Raw genomic sequence first — 20,371 nt, forward strand, 5'->3', positions numbered from 1 at the left:
TACCTCGGGATATTTCCTATGCAAGTACTATTTTGCCACATAATTTTAGGTTAAACTCATTAAGAACAATCAAATCTGCTGTAAAAGCTAGTGTCTAAAGCCATTCAGTATCTGGTAACAATGGCTGACAGTGGTTGTTCTTATTCAGAAAAATTTCACTTTTGGTCCTGAGCTAAAAAGCTTGCCATAAAATGTTATCCCTGCTAAGTCACTGAATTGTGGCTTGGTAGAGCAAGTCAGGATAGACAGCTTCTATTTCTGAGAAAAATTCACAAAACTAATGATGGTGAGGGCCATCAGAATAAATGAAGCTTCCTGTTAACACCACCAGTTTTGTAATGCATGACAGATTCAAGTATTTTGTGCAAAGTACCTGCTGATAAGCCACAATTTGTCTGTGCCTTTTTATGAATTAGTATTTTTTCATCTTCTTGGAAAATATCCTCTCCTGCAGTTGTTCCAAAGCAGACCAGTCACCCAGGCTAAATTTTTGGTCAAACTTGGCATAGATTTCTTGAATAAACAACTGAACAGTATGGGTAATGTGTTTACTCATCAAGAGCCTGGAAAATCACTCAAAATCATCTGTATTGTTTTTAATTGACTATCAACCTTGCTCCAATGTCCTCAGCTCTGAGCCACTGTTCTCACTGAATGACTAGGAGTCTTATTAAATTTTGTTTTCTGGACACATTTCTTTGGCTGCTTCAATTAAATACAATTAATTCACAAGTAATAAATGCCTTTCTCTGCTTGGATAACAAATGAGCCACTCAAAAACTTACTTTGGTTGCAGCTTCATTTTCATTTTTCGGGAAGAAATTGTTAGACTGTTAGATATCATTAAAAATACCTAATTTTTCTTACCATTGCTGTCCTATGTGAGGGATATTGTGGGGAGTGCTTAGTGTGGTAGTGTCAAAGCAGACTGTATTCTTTTGGCAGAGCTACAGTGTTATTCCATAATAAACATCATGTTTTGCCACCTAATTTGGTGAAAATAATCCATACTCCACTATCCTAAAAGCATGACATTTAAAATCCACTTTTCTCTCTCTTCTTGTTTTTGTTTGATGTGGTAAGTATGCACTGGTAAAAAAATTACATGTAAGTTTAAGGTTTTTAAATAAAATGCTACAACATGTAGACATGCACAGAGTTGGGAATGCTGCCATGTTCTAACTCCATCACTGATGTGCAGTGTGTCAAGCAGCATGCAAAGGGATAAGACATGAGAGTGCCACATATACTTTCTGTCACAACTGCTCAATTCTGCCATCACTGCACAAAAAGCTGCTGTAAGGAATATATTTTTTAAAAATGAGTGTTTCTGCATTCCAATGTAACTAGGAACACTCAATTTGAAATTCAGAAAATTTCCACGTGTCACAAAGTATTTTTTCAACCACTTAAAAATGTAAAAGCCATTCTGAGTTTGTAGGCCATACAAAACAGCCAAATTTTGACTGTAGGGTATAATTTGCTGCCTCTTGATCTAATGCAATGATTTAAAAAAAAAAAAAAGAAAAAAAAAGACCTGGAGCGCCTGGGTGGCTCAGTCGGTTAAGTGTCTGTGTTCAGCTCAGGTTATGATCTGAGGGTCCTAGATTCAGTCCTAAGTCGTGCTCCCTGCTCAGTGGGGAGTCTGCTTCTCCTTCTGCCCTCTCCTCTGCTCACGTTCTCTCTGGCTCTCCCTCTCTCAAATAAATAAATAGAATTTAAAAAAAATGATCCAACTTACTAGTTCTATTTCTCTATTGCCTAACTCATTAATTCCCGACTGTCAGGAATTCATAATTCTTTCCTTATGCTTTCCTTTGGTTTTCTATTTTTAAAAATACAGTATGCTTAATTCATTTTCAACATTCCGTTTTTCACTGAAATAAGTATTTAGGACTGTGAGTTTTCTTCCAAGGACTACATTAGCTGGATTCCATTGATCCTGACATTTAGTTTTTATCATTTTCTAGAAATTCTGCAATTTTGGTTTGTTTTTCCCCTTTACCCAAAGTTTGTAATTTTTCTTAAAATTTCAAGATATATGGGATACCTGGGCAGCTCAGTCAGTTAAGCATTTGCCTTCGGCTCAGGTCATGATCCCAGTGTCCTGGGACTGAGTCCTGCATCAGGCTCTCAGCTCAGTGGTGGTGGGGGAGGCTGCTTCTTCCTCTGCCTGCTGCTCCCCCTGCTTGTGTTCTCTCTGGCAAATAAATAAAATCTTAAAAAAAAAAGAGAGAGAGTGAGAGGGAAAATAAAATTTCAAGGTATGGGGCAACTTCATTTTCTGGCTTTTTTTTTTTTAAGATTTTATTTATTTGACACAGAGAGAGAGATCGCAAGTAGGCAGAGAGGCAGGCAGAGAGAGAGAGGGGAGGAAGCAGGCTCCCTGCTGAGCAGAGAGCCCGATGGGGGGCTTGATCCTAGGACCGTGGGATCATGACCTGAGCCGAAGGCAGAGGCTTTAACCCACTGAGCCACCCTGGCGCCCCATGGCTTTGTTATTTTTTTTATTAATACCCATTCTTATTGTATTATTTTCAGAGAATGAAATCTGTATTATTTATACTTCTCGAATTTATCAAAGTTCACTTTTCATCCACTGATAAAGTTAATTTTCGTGACTGTTAGATGGCACTGGTAAAAATGGCATATTCTACTATCACATATAGAATTTGGTGTGTATTTGTCAGATCTACCACCGTACTGATTATGTAGTATGGGTCTTCTTTACTTCATTTTTTTTTCTTTTTCTTTATTTTTTTTTTGGTCCATATGATTTGCCTTAGGCTGAGAGAAGTGATTTAGTCTCCTAGTATTAAGGTACTTCTACATATCTCTCCATGTAGCTCTTGTTGTTTTTTGCTTTAAGAAAGATGCTATTATGTTATTAGGTACAATATTTATTTGTAACTGTCATAACTTCCTTGAGAATTAGTCTTTAGGATTAGAAAGTGCATTTCGTTGTCTTGCTTATGTTTTCTGCTTTGAATTGTCCCTTGTTTTATTAAGACCATGAGTCCTGCTTTCTTTCTTTCTTTCTTTCTTTTTTTTTTAATATTTATTTATTTATTTGACAGACAGAGATCACAAGGAGGCAGAGAGGCAGGCAGAGAGAGAGGAGGAAGCAGGTTCCCTGCTGAGCAGAGAGCCCGATGCGGGGCTCGATCCCAGGAGCCTGGGATCATGACCTGAGCCAAAGGCAGAGGCTTTAACCCACTGAGCCACCCAGATGCCCCTCCTGCTTTCTTTTTATTTGCAGTTGCCTGGTATGCCCTTGCCCACACTTTTCTCACCTTTAATCTGTTTTAGATGTTTCTTATATATAGCATGATACAGAATTAGGTTTTGTCTGTGATCCAACCTGAACACCTTTTTATTTTAATAGAGGAGATATACGTATTTACATTGCTTTATGTGACTGTATGTAGAGACTTAGTTTAGTTCTCTCATATTTGCTCTTTACTAAAAAAGTAATTTTAGTTTTTTTAAGATATTATTTATTTGAGAGAGAGAGAGAGAGAGCATGAGAGGGGGGAGAGTCAGAGGGAGAAGCAGACTCCCCACTGAGCAGGGAGCCCAACGTGGGACTTGATCCTAGGACTCCCAGATCATGACATGAGCTGAAGGCAACTGCTTAACCAACTGAGGCACCCAGGTGCCCTAAAAAAAGTAATTTTAGTTTTAACATTTAGAAAGGTTTGTATTTTTCATTTAGTGGTTTTCTTTATACTTCCACCTTTCTGTAATATCTTTGAATCCTGTGTCTTTGGACAGTATCTGCTTTTCTTTTATGAGTAACATTAGCTTGTACTTCCTCCATATCTTCCACTATCCAAGTTTAGGCAATGTTACTATCCTTTACTTTTGTACTCTTAAATATACTTAAAATTCTACTACTTGTCAGTTTTAAATTATTACCTTCGATTTGATTCTTATGATACAGGGGGCAATCAGGGAGCTTTATTCCACATTCTATTTTTTTTTTGTGGTTAGCTGCATTATTTCTACACTGTCAGAGAGTAAAACATTTAGGTATTACTGTCACACTTATTCCCCTTTTGTTTTAGTCTTAGTTCTGTTGTTAAATGTATTACATTCTTAATGCTAGCCGTTTGCTGACATTTCCCCGGTAATTACTTGGTTGCTTGAAACTTGCCCTCACACCTGATTAACGGTTTGAGTGATGTAGAGCTTTAGGATCAAAATCAGACCGAACGAGGGGGCTGCCAATCTCGGGCACCAACTGCTGTGTAGGAACACCATCATCTCTTGGCACAGGACTCCATTTATTTAGATTTTTACTTCAGCACTGGGGGCAAGTTCTACAGCTGTACAAGCAGGAACAGAAAGTAGAGTGAGGACAGGGCATCAGCTTGGTTTCTTTCCACTCTTTTTGTCCTCATGAGCTCCTCTCTTCATCAACTGATTTTCAGCTATGGAGAAAAAGCTCCCATCTCTACCTCAGCCTTGGACTATACATGGTCTTGTCTGTAGTTCTTGCAGTATTACTCCATTTGCCTTCCATCTTTTAGAACTTGGAAGTATTTAATTCCCTAATATGGTCCTCCAACCCCATTCTCAATGACTTTATCCCTTTTTCTATCTTGACCGTTATTTCAATGGCATTTGAGGAGAATTGCCATTTTGAATAAGAAGTTAGATTCTAACATTCTTGGCTCAGTGAATGACCATTTCCACTACAGTAGATCCACAGCCTGTTACTACATAATTCCCCAAATAAATATTTTCCATTATGGATTACTTACTAATTCATGTTAGTTTATATTTTTCTGGGGCACCCGGGTGGCTCAGTTGAGTGCCTGCCTTCGGCTTAGGCTGTGATCTCACAGTATTGGGATCGAGTCCCATGTTGGGCTCCCTCCTCAGCAGGGAGTCTGCTTCTCCCTCTCCTCCCTGCTCCTGCTCTCTCTTGCTATCACTTTCTCTCAAATACATAAAATCTTCAAAAAGTTTTTTTTGTGATTTTCCAAAAATGCAGTATTTTATTTTTACCACAGTTACTTGGCTCCAAACAGTCAACAGTTGACACTATATAAAAACCAACCTTACAATAAACTGTAAAGCGTAGTAAAAATCATTAGGAGTAAAAAGAATATGGGATGAAGGACATGGCTTTGTAATGAATTAGGGAAATTACTTCTCCTATCTGAACCCCTATTTCTTGGTTACAACGTGAGCACATTAAGTGAGATTAAAGCTCTTTTACCTTTACAAGTTAAAAATCTACATTTTGTAAAAGATTTTTGTCAGGTTGGCATTAACTTCAGTAAGAAAAAGTAGAACATTCCTTTAGGTAATTTCTAACAGTAAAGAAAATAAGTAGCAAGTTCTTTATTCTCTGTAGATTCATGAAGGTCTTAATCATCCTAGAAAAAAAACAGTGATAGTACTCAAGAGCAAAATAAGACCTCCTTAATTTGGATCATAATCTATTTCAGTTCACTAAATTCTTTGCTAAGACCACCAAGCTTCCAGAACTCCCAGTCTATAGAGTTCAACCTAAGCATTCATAGGAGAAATGACAGTAAGTAGGAGGCCCAGGGATGACAGATTTGCTGTGTTAAAGTAAAAGCAAAGATCAAACAGTAATTTGAATGACCACAATTGTCAAGAGTCAGGGAAGCAGGTGGGAAAGTTGCTTGGCTTAGCAAATGGTTAGAAGGCAATGAGTTAGATATCATAATTAGTCTGCTAGTCAGGAGTTCCTCTTCTCCTCATAACTCTCCTTATTTTTGTTTAGATAACTATACTGCCCCAATGTAGCACATGTACTTTGCAGGAAGCCAACTCCATCAATGGCTCTAGTAGTCAGGCCTAAGTGAACCATAATTCCACTCAAAAGACATAGTTTTAAAAGATGGGCACATAACTTAGTTAGGACCTATGGGACACAAAGAACAGTTTTGGGAGAATATCTGAAAAGCTCCCTCACTCCCCCAGAAACAATCCAAGCTCAGTCTAAACAAGGAGGCAAAACACATGTACTTTTGTAATTCAGTCTTAAGATAAAGCGGAGACCACCTGGGAGGCAAAATTGAGGGATGTGAACAAGAGATCCTTGATGATACTGTGGAGCATGTAGGTCATACCTACTCTCAAACTGCCACACTACCGCCTAATTTCTCCTTTATCATTCAAGTAAATTTGCCCAGGACTTTTTCCCCTTGCAACCAGAAACATCTTAATAGATCAGAGATGCAAAGACTCCTGATTCATCACACAGAAACTTGAAAATATTAAAGTTAAATTCATATTCTTTTTTTTTTTTTAAAGATTTATTTGTCAGAGAGAGAGAGTACACACAAGTAGGCAGAGAGGCAGGCAGAGAGAGAGGAGGAAGCAGGCTCCCTGCCGAGCAAGGAGCCCGATGCGGGACTCGATCCCAGGACCCCAGGATCATGACCTGAGCCGAAGGCAGCGGCTTAACCAACTGAGCCACCCAGGCGTCCCTTAAATTCATATTCTTAATAGAAGTCGTTGTTAAGTGCATTTACTCTAAGGCTGTGACTATTCATGAGCCAAGTTACAAGAGCAGAAATCCTTGATGTATAACATTAGAAGAAATCACGTTACAACAACTATAAATGGGTGAAAATACATAGCAGTGTGAGCAGGACAGTCACAGTTCACGCTTATTTTCCTGGCATCATTACTACTAGAAGCCCATCATCCTCAAGTGTCCCAACGTACACATTTACCCGGGCTCTACAGCATGTTTTTTGGATTTGTACAGTATTCTCTTCAGAAAAATAACAGTAACCCAAGGAAATGGCTGGAGACCTTTAAAAGGTAAAACGATTCCATCTTTAAGAGCTGTGATGGTTTAGAAAAAAAAAATGGTACTAGGAAAAATGTCTGGGCCTATAAAGAATAATTACTTTTGGAGTATCATTTTTTATTATAATTACATTACTGTAATTTCCTTCTATAGAACTGGTGGTAGGATGAATACCCAGGGCACAGGGACCCTCATTTGTAATAAAAACAAGGTAATTCTTATGCAGACATAATAGGGAGCACGTTTTGAAAGCACTGGCAGTTTCTTAAATACATAGATATTTCCTCTACTATCTGCCACTATGTCTAAAATATCTCTGTACTCCAAACTCGTTTACTTAGGTTCTAATTTCTTTAGTCCGCTATTAAACTGGACTCCTACCACACTACCCATTAATGATAATATCTTATCTGAAGGGAACTGGCATTGACATTTGGAAGCAAAGTCCCCTGGACAAGAGCAAGATGGAATCAAGAAACGAAAAGGGGTACCAGGTGCTCAGGGCATCCATGGCCCGGCTTTCTTAAGCAACATCTGTCATTTGCACCTTTGTTTTCCTCCACAGATAATTCCACCTTAGAAGTCACAAAAGCTTGGAAAAAACCACAGCTAATGCTTATTATTGCTTTAGTACTATTTTCAAAGACATGTATGTGTTCGTTTGGCTTTGTGATGCTGTGACTTTTTGTCCAAACACACACACTGATTAGATAAACAAGGTTCAGGGCTAAAAGGCAACCAGATAACATTCTCCCACAAGATGTCCATGCACTTTCAGCGTCTTTCTGCACAGATGAGGTAGGGCTGGGGTTGCAATGTCATGCCTAATCTGGGCTTCAGATCGGGAACCAGCCCGTGTGGGAAATGCACGTGAAACCGCTGAAGCAATGCTGTGAAAAACAGGAACATTTCCAACCGAGCCAGCTGCTCTCCAAGGCAATGCCTTTTCCCTAAACAGGAAAGAACAGACATAATTTTTAAAAATCCATAGTATTTACCAAAATTTACATCTACTATATGGGTACCATTCAGGAAATCTGGTATTTAAAAGAAAGTTAGAGGCAGTTATGCTTATTAAAAGGAATAACAACTGGCACTTCAGCTCCCAGAGCCCATTTCTTTACCTTCTCTTGTATCATGGACTTCTGTAAGCTTATTAATCCCCCTCCACACTTGCCTTGCACACTGCAACACAGCCCACGATATGCCACGAAAGATCATATCTCAGGCGTGCCATTTTGTTCTATAGACCAGAAGTGTATTTCATTTCAAATGACTAAAAGTGAACCCTTTCCCAACGAAAGGAAGAGTTTCCTTTCCAGTCCGTCTTCCATGGGTCTTGTGGTCCGTGTACTTTTTCACCGCAGAAGCAATATTTTTGGAGATGAAGTACAATAAACAAGGAGCCAAGAAAGCTATGTTTCAGTTGCACTTCAAATTCTGATGTCACTTCTTCCCCCCGCGTCTCAGTCTCTCAAGCTACCTGTTAGTGACTTCTAGCTCTACAGGTTTTGATTACAAGCCAAAATCCACAAGCAAAAAAGTTTCAGAAGCCAGACCTTCTCAACACTTTCTTTCTAGTTACTGAATTAACTGTTGAGTAGAAACTAGTGTTAATGACCTCTAATTATACCAATCTCTCCTGCAAGAATCACTGCTGTATTTTCAGAGTTGGAATCTTTAATTCTACAGCAGAATGTTTCTGATTAAGATGTCATACATCATCAATCATCATTACCCTCTGTCCTACAGTTGTATCCCTGTGAAAGTTCTCTTACCTAGGGAAAAAGGAACCAAAGCCTCCTTCTTGGCAAAACATCCACTGCTGTCCAGAAATCGCTCAGGAGAGAATATTTCTGGGTTTCTCCAGTACTTTTCATCAAAATGGACAGAATAAAGGTTGGTAATTACTGTTGTGCCTTTAGGAATAGAATAACCACGTACAACTGCATCTTCAGAGGTTGCATGGAAAATCCCTAATGGCACGATATTACAGAATCTTAAAACTTCATGCAAAACTGCCTCCGTATAAGGCATTTTGCTTTTGTCATCCCAAGAAGGTGTCCCAGTGGGTCCCATAATTAAATCGATCTCTTTCTGAACTTGTCCTGTCAGAGAAAAAGTGTTCAAGTTATTATGCAATTCTTAGAATTCTATCCAAAGTCATTTCCCTTTGGATAACTTATAGTAAGTCAACAAGGTATGGTGACAGCCAGATTCTATTTGAAAATATGCTATATATTGTGTGCCACCAGAAACCAATATTCTGAGTATCTTTGTTGTGAAAAACACACTAAAAGTAATAAAAATAAAAATTAAATGAATCTACAACTGGAATAACATCACTCTTGGCAAGGGAAATAATGAAACATAAAACTTGAATTAAAAAAAAAAAAAAAAAAGCAGGGTTCAGGCCCCTGCTCTGCCACTCCAGGGGCTGAGCTTGGGCAAATCAGCTACTTAGCCACTCCCCTCCTTTATAAACAGGCATAATAAGACCTATCTCTGAGGTTCTTACATGACTTGAGAGAACAGATATAAAACTCTATAACTATGAAATATTTTTCTTCTTGGCTAGCACAGCAGAAATTCCTAAATAAAATGTTTTGTACATAGACAGCCAAAGGCTCTAAAACATTGTGTGAGCCCTAGATGTAGGACAGCCCTGCGGTCAAGAGGACCCTCACCTTGAATGTTAGGATAAAGGGCCATGAAAAGAATTGCCCACCGTAGCACATTGGTTGTAGTTTCAGTTCCAGCAATGATGAGTTCACCCACGGAAAAAATGAGGTTTTCTTTGGAGAAAGTACATGATGGGTCATTTTTACCTTGATCCATCTCATCTAAATAAGCATCAACAAAATGCTGAGGTGACTGAGGCTTTCTGTTGATGGAAGCTTTTTCAGTAAGTCTGGAGAGAAAATCATAGACCACAGCTGCATTTCTAAACAGCTGGTGATGTTTTCCAAAAGGGAAGATGCCGATCCATGGAAAGGCGTTATACAGGAAGACTGAGGCGCTGGCAGCCAGTTCCACATTTTCACTAAATAACTCAACCATGTGCTGAAAATCAGTGTCTTCATAAGTGAATCGTTCTCCAAAAATGATCAGATTGGTTATGTTTGAAACAGCATTTGTTATTAACTGTTTAAAGTCAAAAGGTCTACCTTTGTATGTTTCAATAACATCAATAAAAAATTTGGTTTCTTCTAAGATTTTAGATTCAAAAGACTTTTGGCCATATCCGAAACAGCGGAAGCTATTTACAGCTAATTTTCTGTGATCAACCCATCCTCGGCCATATCTGGAATTGAGTAAGCCTGGGGGGAAAAAAAAAGTATTAAAAAAACTTTATCATTCCTACATTCCTGTATCAAGCACCTGAAAATGCTACAGAGTAAAAAAGGATGGTTAGTCATGCTTCTCCAAATTATCTTTCTCTAAAACTAAAACTAGACCTTGTTCCCTGCCACAGATAAAGCTCGCCTACTTTTTATCTGGGGACAGGCAGAAAAGACCTGTAATTCTCCCACCACAAGAAACTAGACAGTCCTGTGTAATTCATCCTGGATGAACTAAACCTAGTGACTTTATTATCTATTATAATAAGTCTTATCTACAAAAGAAAAGCCACTGCATGTATCTTGGACTAAGAAAACAACTGAAAATCATCCTTATAGGATCAGAAATTTTCTGTTTCTGTTTCTAGATTTTAGAAGACAGATTTTCTCCCATTAAAGGCATATGCTACTACCAAGGTAACCCTGGGAGAGGCTAAGGAAGCCTGGATGAGGTGTCAGTGTTGTGGAAATACTCAAGGCAAAAGGAGGATACTATGAATTGAGTGTCTGTGTCCCCACAAAATTAACTAAATAGGTGAAAATAAACATACCTCCCATTTTTGTCATCTTCATGAATAAAGGAAGGCATGGTCTGTCTGCAAAAATCTCACTTTGATGAACAAGGCATTCCTTTACTACATCATAGCCATTTAAAACCACAGCTGATATTCCTCCGAGATCTAAACTGAAGATCTTTGAGAAGAAAAGAAAAACATTTAAATGACAAAACGGAGAAATGGAGAAATAAACTATGGAAATCCACAAGTGCTAAGCCCAGTTTTCCCAGTATTTGTTACTTCCCTGAAAATGGCAGGATGTATTATTCAACTGACAATTTCTGAGTGCCTTCGGTCTACAAGGCATAGCAACCATGATGATTTCATTACCCGGTCAGTGCCTGAAAACATAATCTTATAAATGGTATAAGGAAGAGAGTACTGGGCTCAGAAAGCCTGGATTCTAGTTTAAGCTTTGTCATTAAACAAATATAGGAACCTGGGCAGAACCCTTAACCTTTCTGGGCTTCAGGGGAGCCGCAGGAAATACGATACTTGCTTCGGATGCTTTTTTTTTTTTTTTTTTTAATATTTTATTTATTTATTTGACAGAGAGAGATATCACAAGTAGGCAGAGAGGCAGGCAGAAAGAGAGGGGGAAGCAGGCTCCCCGCTGAGCAGAGAACCCAAGGTGAGGCTCCATCCCAGGACCCCAAGACCACAACCCGAGCCGAAGGCAGAGGCTCAACCCACTGAGCCATCCAGGTGCCCCGCTTCGGACGCTCTTAAGATTCATTCCAACTCAACGCATTCAGTGAGATCTTTTTATTTCCAAGATAAGTGAGGAAGCAGCATCCTCTCTATATTATTCATTACTCCAGGCTTAGATAGGGGAGGGGGTTACCTGAGAGATGACTTTGAAGTATAAATGTCTTATAATAAGGCTCATTTTATTTGGGTCCCTGACTTTCATGAAGTTAACACAGCAGGCCCCAAAGGGAATCTGATCTTGGAGAAAAGACATTTACCACATCGGCACAGGCGGGTGCCCCTCAGCTAAGAGGAAGGCAAGACAGAATATCCATCCTATGTCTTCCTGGAGCTTCTCATGCACTTCAGCTCAGGTTCACTTACAACAGAACACCTCCCGTAGTCTACTCTAGCTAGTCCAATGAGCGAACAATACCACTTTATCAGTGGGGTGCAAAGACTCTCTCAGGGTCTGGCTGAAAGCTTTTTAGGGCCAAAATACTGAGTCAACCCTCATCTCTGTGCAAATAAGTAAAGGAGTTTTAACTACGGTTTACACTAGTTTGGGGGAAAAATCCCAAATAGGAAATTTAATGGGGAACAGAAGTTCAGCAGACGTAATGACAGGAAAAAAATTGTGGTGAAGACCTCCAAATAGGAACAGAAGCACCCGCTGAACAACAGAGTCTTTGGCATAGGGAAAGGCTCTGCCAACCAAGCAGTAGAAATGTCCAGAACCTTGGGGAAGTAGCATGGACTACGTGTGACAAGCAGTGCATTAGTCAAAAGTGGCAGTGTAAGAGTTTCAGTGCCAACAGAATGGCTACTAGCTGAGCAAAAGTGGGACTCTTTCAGTTCCCAAAGCAGTAATGGAATGGTCTTAAAGTCGTTTCCCAGAAGTGTAATTTTAACAGATATAAAGGGAAAATGCCTCCTCCTGTGTCTCCTATAATCTCAACACTCTACTTCAACTCTCTGACACCAGCTGTGCGGGTTTTCCACACCTCAGCAATTCTGGGACACCAGCTAGGTATCCTAGAATTTAACTCAATTCTTGACACTATCTACCCAGGGATCGTGTCAGAGCCCACAAGTTAAGGGTTCAGTCCCTCAGGACTGCTCCCTGTCCCCACTTCAGATGCCATTAGCAAGTCCAGGTGCTTCTGACCAACAGGCTATAAATCAGAGGTTCCCACGACTTCCTCCTTGGGTCCCATTAATATCTTAGAGTGATTCAGAGAATTCAGGGAAAGCATTACTAGACTAATGGTTTATTATAGAAGGACACAAATCAGGAACAGCCGTATGGAAGCTATGCATAGGGAAGGTACGGGGAGAGGGAACTGGAGTGTCCAGGTTCTGCCCAGGCATGCTTTCTATCCTCTGCTCACCTCTACCCACTCACCAACATGGAAGCTCTCTGAACTCTCTAATTCAGAGGTTTTTATGGATGTTTATTACCTACGCAAAATTAACTACGTCATGGGTCATTGGTGACTGATTCATCTTCTAGCCTCTCTCCCTTTTCCAGAGGTAGTGGGGGTATGCCTGAGAGTTCGAACCCTCTAATCATGATTGGTTCTCCTGGCAATAAACTCCCATTTTAGGGACTGTCCAAAAAATACCTCATTAGCATAAACTCAGGTGTGGTTGAAAAGGGTTTGTCACGGATAACAAAAGACACCTTTATTAGTTTCAACACTTAGGAAATTCCCAGGGAAGAAACAAAAACCAAGTATGTATTTCTTATAATAAATCACAAGTATCACAGCAGGAAAGGATGGCATTAGTGAACAGGCAGTTAAGTTGTTCCGATGCAGGAAAAAAACAGACGGATGGTTTCACAAGAATGGTAGAAGACCCCGTGGGTTGAAAGCTGTGTTAATATGGATCAAAAACAAACAGGAGAGTCATATTGCAGGGGGAAGCTACCAGGTATGGACACTGGATTACAAAGACCAAGGAGGAGCCATGGCTTGAGAAAGTTGTTATACAATCTACCTTCACTCAAATATTTGGTCCCCTGTTTGAGGGTAAAACTGGGGAAACTGTCATTTGAAGTAGCATCTATTCTAGTATATGTTGTTTTCAAGGACTTTCAGTAAAGGTTTGTGAAACACTTTCCTTCCCTTCTAGAAGTCAGTCTGTGGTCATCAAGTTTCTTCCCCTCCCTGCAAACCAGCTCTGCCCACAATTTTTCAGTGTCTCGGTAATGAGCACTCCATCCATCCTTCCAGCTGTTCAGGAGCCAAACTGCCTGTGTTGACTCTCTTTTTCTCCCCAACCCCACATCACTGCTTCGAATCACATTGCTCCTATTTTCAGAATATAAGCAGGAGACGGCAATTTCTTACCCTTCCATCCCTGACACTCTGATCCAAGCCACCTTCATTTTCCCTCATGTTATCACAACAGCCTCTCAACTTGTTTCTTTATAAGTGATTCTCAACACGACATCCTCCTGTTTCAGGGCCTTTGTATGTGTTCTTTTGTATGTGTTCTTTGTATGTGTTCTTTTGGCCTGGAATGTTCTTTCCCCAGTTATTTCTAGAGTTTGCTCCTTCATTTCCTTTAAGGCTTTGCTCAAATGTCTTCTTTGTGGTGAGGCCTGCTCTACCCCCAGTTAAAATTCTACCCCTTAGCCTTCTCCATCTCCTCCCACCTAATTTAGTTGACTTCACACTCTGTACTCTGATGTATTATAGATTTACCTATTCTATTTATATTGCCCATCTCCTCCCCGCCCACCTCGGCCCCCAGGAGAACGTAAGCTACACTAGGACAGGGATTTTTACTACTGTTTTGTTTACTATATATCTTCACACCTAGGACAGTATGTAGCAGATGCTGGTAACTGATAACTGTATGTTGAATATGGAGACATACATCTAAATATACTATTACAGAACACCATTGGTGATGGGCTAGTAAGAGAGGGATGAGAAAAGAGCCACTGATGAAAACTGATAAACAATTGTCTCCCACTTTTCAACCTTTGCTTGGGCTGTTTTCTCACTTGAAATGCCTCCCTTCACTGCCATACTGTCTACCATACCAAGTCTTTAGGGAACATGCTCTACGAAGCCTTTCTTGGTGCACTCTCCTTCTTTTTATTCTGGGGATGCAAGACTGTTTCAATACTCAAAAATCAATCCAAGTGATGCACCACATAAACAAAATGAAAGATAAAAATAATACGATCAGGGGTGTCTGGGTGGCTCAGTCATTAAACCTCTGCCTTTTGTGATCAGGTCATGATCCCGGGTTCCTGGGATCAAGCCCCGCATGCAGCTCCCTGCTCAGTGGGAGACCTGCTTCTCCCTCTCCCACTCCCCCTGCTTGTGCTCCCTCTCTGGCTATGTCTGTCAAATAAATAAATAAAATCTAAAAAAAATATATGATCATTTCAATAGATGCAGAAAAAGCATTTGAAAAAATTCAACATCCATTCACAATGAAACCTCTCAACAAAGTGGGTTTAGAGGGAATATACCTCAATATAATACAGACCATATATGACAAACCCACAGCTAACATCACACATAATGGTGAAAAACTAAGAGTTTTTCCTTTAAGATCAGGAACAAGACAAGGATGTCCACTCTCACCACTTTCATTCAACATAGCACTGGTAGTCCTAGCTACAGCAATCAAACAAGAAAAATAATAAAAGGCAGCAAAATTGGTAAGAAAGAAGTAAAACTATTTGTAGATGACATGATACCATACATCGAAAACCCTAAAGACTTCACCAAAACACTATCAGAAGTAACAAGTGAATAAGTAAAGTTGTAGACCACAAAATCAATATACAGAAATCTGGGGCGCCTGGGTGGCTCAGTGAGTTAAAGCCTCTGCCTTCGGCTCAGGTCATGATCTCAGGGTCCTGGGATGGAGCCCCGCATCAGGATCTCTGCTCAGCAGGGAGCCTGCTTCCTCCTCTCTCTCTCTGCCTGCCTCTCTGCCTCCTTGTGATCTCTCTCTCTCTCTGTCAAATAAATAAATAAAATCTTTTAAAAAAATACAGAAATCTGTTGCATTGCCATAACTAATAACAAAGTAGCAGAAAAAGAAATTAATAAAACAATTCCATTTATGGTAGCACCAAAAATAATAAAATATCCAAGAATAAATTTAACCAAGGGGGTGAAAAACTTGTACTCTGAAATCTATAAAACACTAATAAAAGAAAATTGAAGATGACACAGATGGAAAGATATTCCACGTTCATGGGTTAGAAGAACCAATATTTTTAAAATGTCCAAACTATCCAAAGCAGTCTAAAGATCTATGAATTACTATCAAAATACAAAGAGCATTTTTCACAGAACTAGAAATCTAGAACAAATAATCCTAAAATTGGTATGGAACCATAAAAGACCCTGAAAAGCCACAACAATCTTGAAAAAGAAAAACAAAACTGGTGGTATTATAATCCCAGATGTCAAGATATACTACAAAGATATAATAAAATACTACGATCCTGGCACAAAAACAGACACACAGATTATTGGAACAGAAAAGAGAGCATAGAAATAAACTGCCAATTATATAGTCAATTAATCTACAGCAAAGGAGAAAAGAATATGCAATGGAGGAAAGACAGTCTCTTCAACAAATGGTGCTGGGAAAACTGGACCAATACATGTAAAGAATGAAACTGGAAGGCTTTCTTATACCATATATAAAAATAAACTCTAAATGTATTAAAGACCTAAATGTGAGTCGTGAAACCATAAAAATCCTAGAAGAGAAGATAGAGAGTAATCTCCTGGTCATTTCCCTTAGCAATTTATTTATGGATAGGTTTCCTCAGACAAGAGAAACAAAATCAAAAATAAACTATTGGGACTACACCAAAAGAAAAACTTTTACACAGCAAAGGAAACCAATAAAAAAACAAAAACAGCAACAGCAACAAAAAACTGAAAAGGCAACCTACTGAATAGGAGACGGTATCTGCAAATGATATATCCAAAAAGAGTTTGATATCCAAAATATATAAAGAAATTATACAACTCAACATGAGAAAAACAATCCAATTAGAAATGTGCAGAGGACCTGAATAGGCACTTTTCCAAAGAAGACATACACATATCATAAGACACATGAAAAGATGCTCAACATCACTAATCAACAGGGAAATGTACATCAAAGCCACAATAAGATATCACCTTATACCTGTCAGAATGGCTAGTATCTGGGGTGCCTGGGTGGCTCAGTCCTTCCTCGTGATCTCAGCTCAGGTCTTGATTTCAAGGCTGTGAGTTCAAGCCCCAAGTGGCTCCACGCTGGGCATGGGGCCTACTTAAAAAAAAAAAAAAAAAAAAAAAAAGGCTGGTATCAAAAAGAAGAAATTATGAGTGTTGGCAAAGATGTGGAGAAAAAGTTTCCCTTATACACTGTTGGTGAGAGAAAATAAATTGCAGCCACTGCAAAAACGGTATGGAGGTGCCTCAAAAAATTAAAATTAGAAATAGTATACAGGGGCACTTGGGTGGCTCAGTTAGTTGTGTCTGACTCCTGGTTTTGACTTATATAGTGACCTCAGGAACAACTCTGTGCTCAGGAGGGAGTCTGCTTCCCCTCTCTTTTTGCCCCTCCCCCAACTTGTGTGGGCCCATGCACTCTCTCTCTCTCTCTCTCTCTCTCTCAAATAGTCTTTAAAAAAATAGCATACAATTCAGTAATTCCACTCTTGGGTATTTGTCTAAAGAAACTGAAAACACTATTTCAAAAAGATATATGCACTGCTATGTTTATTACAGCATTAATAAGTATAACAGCGAATATACGGAATCAATGTAAATGTCCATCAATACATGAATGTATGAAGAAGATGGAATATAGGGGCACTTGGGTGGCTCAGTGGGTTAAAGTTTCTGCCTTTGGCTCAGGTCATAATCTCAGGGTCCTGGGATCGAGCCCCGCATTGGGCTCTCTGCTCAGCAGGGAGCCTGCTTCCCCCTCCCCGCCTCTGTCTGCCTACTTGTGATCTTTGTCAAACAAATAAATAAAAACTTAAAAAAAAGAAGATGAAATATAATGTATACATACACAATGGAGTATTACTCAGCCTTAAAAACGATGACAACATGAATGGACACAGAGGCTATTATGCTAAGTGAAATAGGTCCAACAGAAAAAGACAAATACCATATGATTTCACTTATATGTAAAATCTAAAAACAAAACAAACAAAAGCAGAAACAGGCTCATAAATACAGAGAACTGGTGGTTGCCAGAGGAGAGAGGGTGGGTGGGTGGACAAAACGGATGAAGGTGAGCGGGAGGTACAACCCTTCAGTTATGGAATAAGTCATGGGAATAAAGTGTACAGCACAGGGAATATAAGAAAAACAATTTCCTATTCTGCAAGACAGCATTTTACATAATTGGTTTAAAGATACTTTTTACATTATAGGTCTAATAAATTCTTTTGCAATTAATAACCAAGAACATTTGGTAGCAGTTTACTGGTTCTAATTATTATCATTACTCATGAGGAAAAATTAAAATTCCGAGAAAAGTTGAGTTTTACCTGACAAGAGGACTCAACTTCTAGTCTCATGCTTCCACACCTTAGAATCCTCTCTAGGATATTATGAGAATATTATGGTACCAACATGCCAGAGATCATATACATTCAATGGCAATCAAAGAAATCCATTCATTCCTAGAGCACTGGAAGGTTGACAATAAAATGTAAGAATTATATACATCTGCTTTACCTAAGACTACTTTCCCTTTTACAATGTCAACCATTAGAGAGGTGCAGAAACCTAGGATAATTCCTGTAAACACTGGTTTATTTATTTTTTATTTTTATTTTTTTAAAGATTTTATTTATTTATTTGACAGATAGAGATCACAGGTAGGCAGAGAGGCAGGCAGAGAGAGAGAGAGAGAGAGAGAGAGAGAGGGGAGGAAGCAGGCTCCCTGCTGAGGAGAGAGCCCCATGTGGGGCTTGATCCCAGGACTCTGGGATCATGACCTAAGTCGAAGGCAGAGGCTTTAACCCACTGAGCCACCCAGGAGCCCCTGAACACTGGTTTAAATAAAGACTTAAGCCCCAACCTGAAATCCCACAATTGGCTAACAGCAACACTATACTATTCCTTCAGAGCACTCACAATTTGTGGTCGATATTTAGAGTCGCGCTTCCCGCCCCCGGCTCTAGCTCCCTAACATCAGGCAGTGTCTGCCTTCCTCACCGCATCCTCAGCACCTGGCACAGCCTGGCTTGTTGCTGCACAGGCGTGAAGGCACGAATGGATTCAATACAGAACAGATGAGCTCGGCCAGCGCCAATGCTCTGGAAACTTCTGTCTCCTTCTGAGGTCAGGACACGCTTCCCATCACACGCTGGAGTTCTGGCCTTCTGCTCTGCAGGGAGCAGCGGCGTGGCTGTGTGCAAGTCCCTCAGCATTTCTGTGCTGCACTTTGCTTCTCTGCAAAGGCCGGAGGTAGCTCGGCGGGACTGTTGTGAGTTTAGGTCAGGGCACCTTGGAAGGGAGGCTGGCCCCCAGCGGCACAGTCCCAGTGTTTGCTCTGAGGATGCTCCTGGCCAGTCAGGCCCACACTGCTCACTGCGCTGGAGGACTCCGCACCGATTTTTACTCATTAATTCACTTGCTCTTTCATACTTATTTTCCAGAGCCTATCTTGGCCTGGGGCCTTCACCTGCGCTTTCTAATACCCACAGTAGACGCCTAGACCAGCCATCCTTAGATTAACATTAATCTGGACCTAGAACTTGGATGTCTCATTTTCATGAGAAGCCAGGGGTAGAACCGCACACATGTCTAGCACCCACCAGCCGACCAAAAAAACCAAACACCCCACAAGCAAACAAAATACCACACCCCAACAGCCCGGGGCCCCAATGCGCAGGCGCGGAGCACAACCTTGGCGCCCTGCACAGGCTCCCAGTCTGATCCCGCTAAGCATCGGAAGGGTGGAGGTCGTGGCTGGGCGGGGTTCCCCTGGCGGGGCGCGGCCTCCAGTGGGACTCCTACCCACCCCGACCCCGGAAGCCCGTTTCTGTCCAAGTCGCTAGTACACGGAAGGGGCGTCTCGACAGGTCGGGCCCAGGAGCGGCCGTCAGGCTCACCCCTGAGGAAGGCCCGGGCCCTCCCAACCCGCAGCCCATCGGGCTGTACCTCGCCGTATATCTGGCTCTGCTTTCTCATGTAGACGTGGGGAAGCTCGCCGGAGGCGGCCAGTGAGTAGATGTTGCCGATAAATGGCAGCCCCGACGGCCCGGGGGGAAAGCCAGTCGGCCGCCTCTGCTTCAGCAGCTGGTGGATCCCCAGCGCGAAGAGCAGCAGGAAGAGGGCGCCTCCGAGCGCCGCAGCGCATGCCGCAGCACCCGGAGGGTTCCACATAGCCCGGCCGGGGCTGGGGCTACGAACCCCGCCACCTTGGATCAGGCTCGCCCTCCTGCCCCGCCGCATTCCTATTGGTCGGAACCCCCCAGGTCCCGCCCCCACTCCCTGGCCATTGGTTGGCCGTGCTGGACATTCGCTCCCCCTTCTGCTGCGCTCAGAGTCTAGGGGCAGGAGGCGGGTGCTACCCTTTGGATCTGGGCGTGGCTCCAGGCGAGGTGGAGCGTGGGGGACTTTTCCAGGGTGTTAACCCAGAGCTTGCGGAATACTGCGCAACTACGGTCTCTGGGATAGAAGGATCCTTCTTCCCTTGACCCCAGCCCTTTCTGAAGGTGAACTTTTAGGAACTCTTAAATATTTAAGAGTGAAAAACTGCAAAGGTTATCAGCACTCAGTCCTGAACTAAACCTGCCGATCTTAAGAATTAACACTTGAGAACTGAATCATCAATATTAAAAAAAGTTATCCGTTCTTTTTTACTCATTTGTTCACTTTACGCATTGACTTTTTTGTATGTGTTCTCCTAAGAATTGTGATTTCACAACATTCAGGTAACCTGAGTTAATCATGTATCTTTTCACTCCTCTCTGGTCTTCC

General features: G+C 41.0%; 1 protein-coding gene across 3 annotated transcripts; it reads right to left on the reverse strand.

Moving 5' to 3' along the window:
- Nucleotides 1-6,477: 6,477 nt before the first annotated feature.
- Nucleotides 6,478-19,847, reverse strand: LOC116865229 (vitamin D 25-hydroxylase). Of its 3 annotated transcripts, XM_032853538.1 has the most exons (6): nucleotides 19,550-19,633; nucleotides 17,929-18,071; nucleotides 10,692-10,833; nucleotides 9,487-10,119; nucleotides 8,578-8,907; nucleotides 6,478-7,749 (listed from the first exon to the last, which is right to left on the reverse strand). In XM_032853538.1, exons 2-6 carry the CDS (start codon nucleotides 17,956-17,958, stop codon nucleotides 7,574-7,576), a joined length of 1,311 nt encoding a protein of 436 aa, XP_032709429.1. In that variant the 5' UTR covers nucleotides 17,959-18,071; nucleotides 19,550-19,633; the 3' UTR covers nucleotides 6,478-7,573. The 3 variants fall into 3 exon arrangements, with proteins under 3 accessions (XP_032709429.1, XP_032709428.1, XP_032709430.1); XM_032853537.1 differs by lacking the exon at nucleotides 17,929-18,071 and having other exon boundaries at nucleotides 19,550-19,847; XM_032853539.1 differs by lacking the exons at nucleotides 17,929-18,071; nucleotides 19,550-19,633 and adding an exon at nucleotides 16,569-16,590.
- Between the last annotated feature and the right edge of the window lie 524 nt (nucleotides 19,848-20,371).

Source organism: Lontra canadensis, unplaced genomic scaffold, assembly GCF_010015895.1.
Source record: "Lontra canadensis isolate GAN:19392208 unplaced genomic scaffold, GSC_riverotter_1.0 scaffold7, whole genome shotgun sequence".
Lineage (NCBI taxonomy): Eukaryota > Metazoa > Chordata > Mammalia > Carnivora > Mustelidae > Lontra > Lontra canadensis.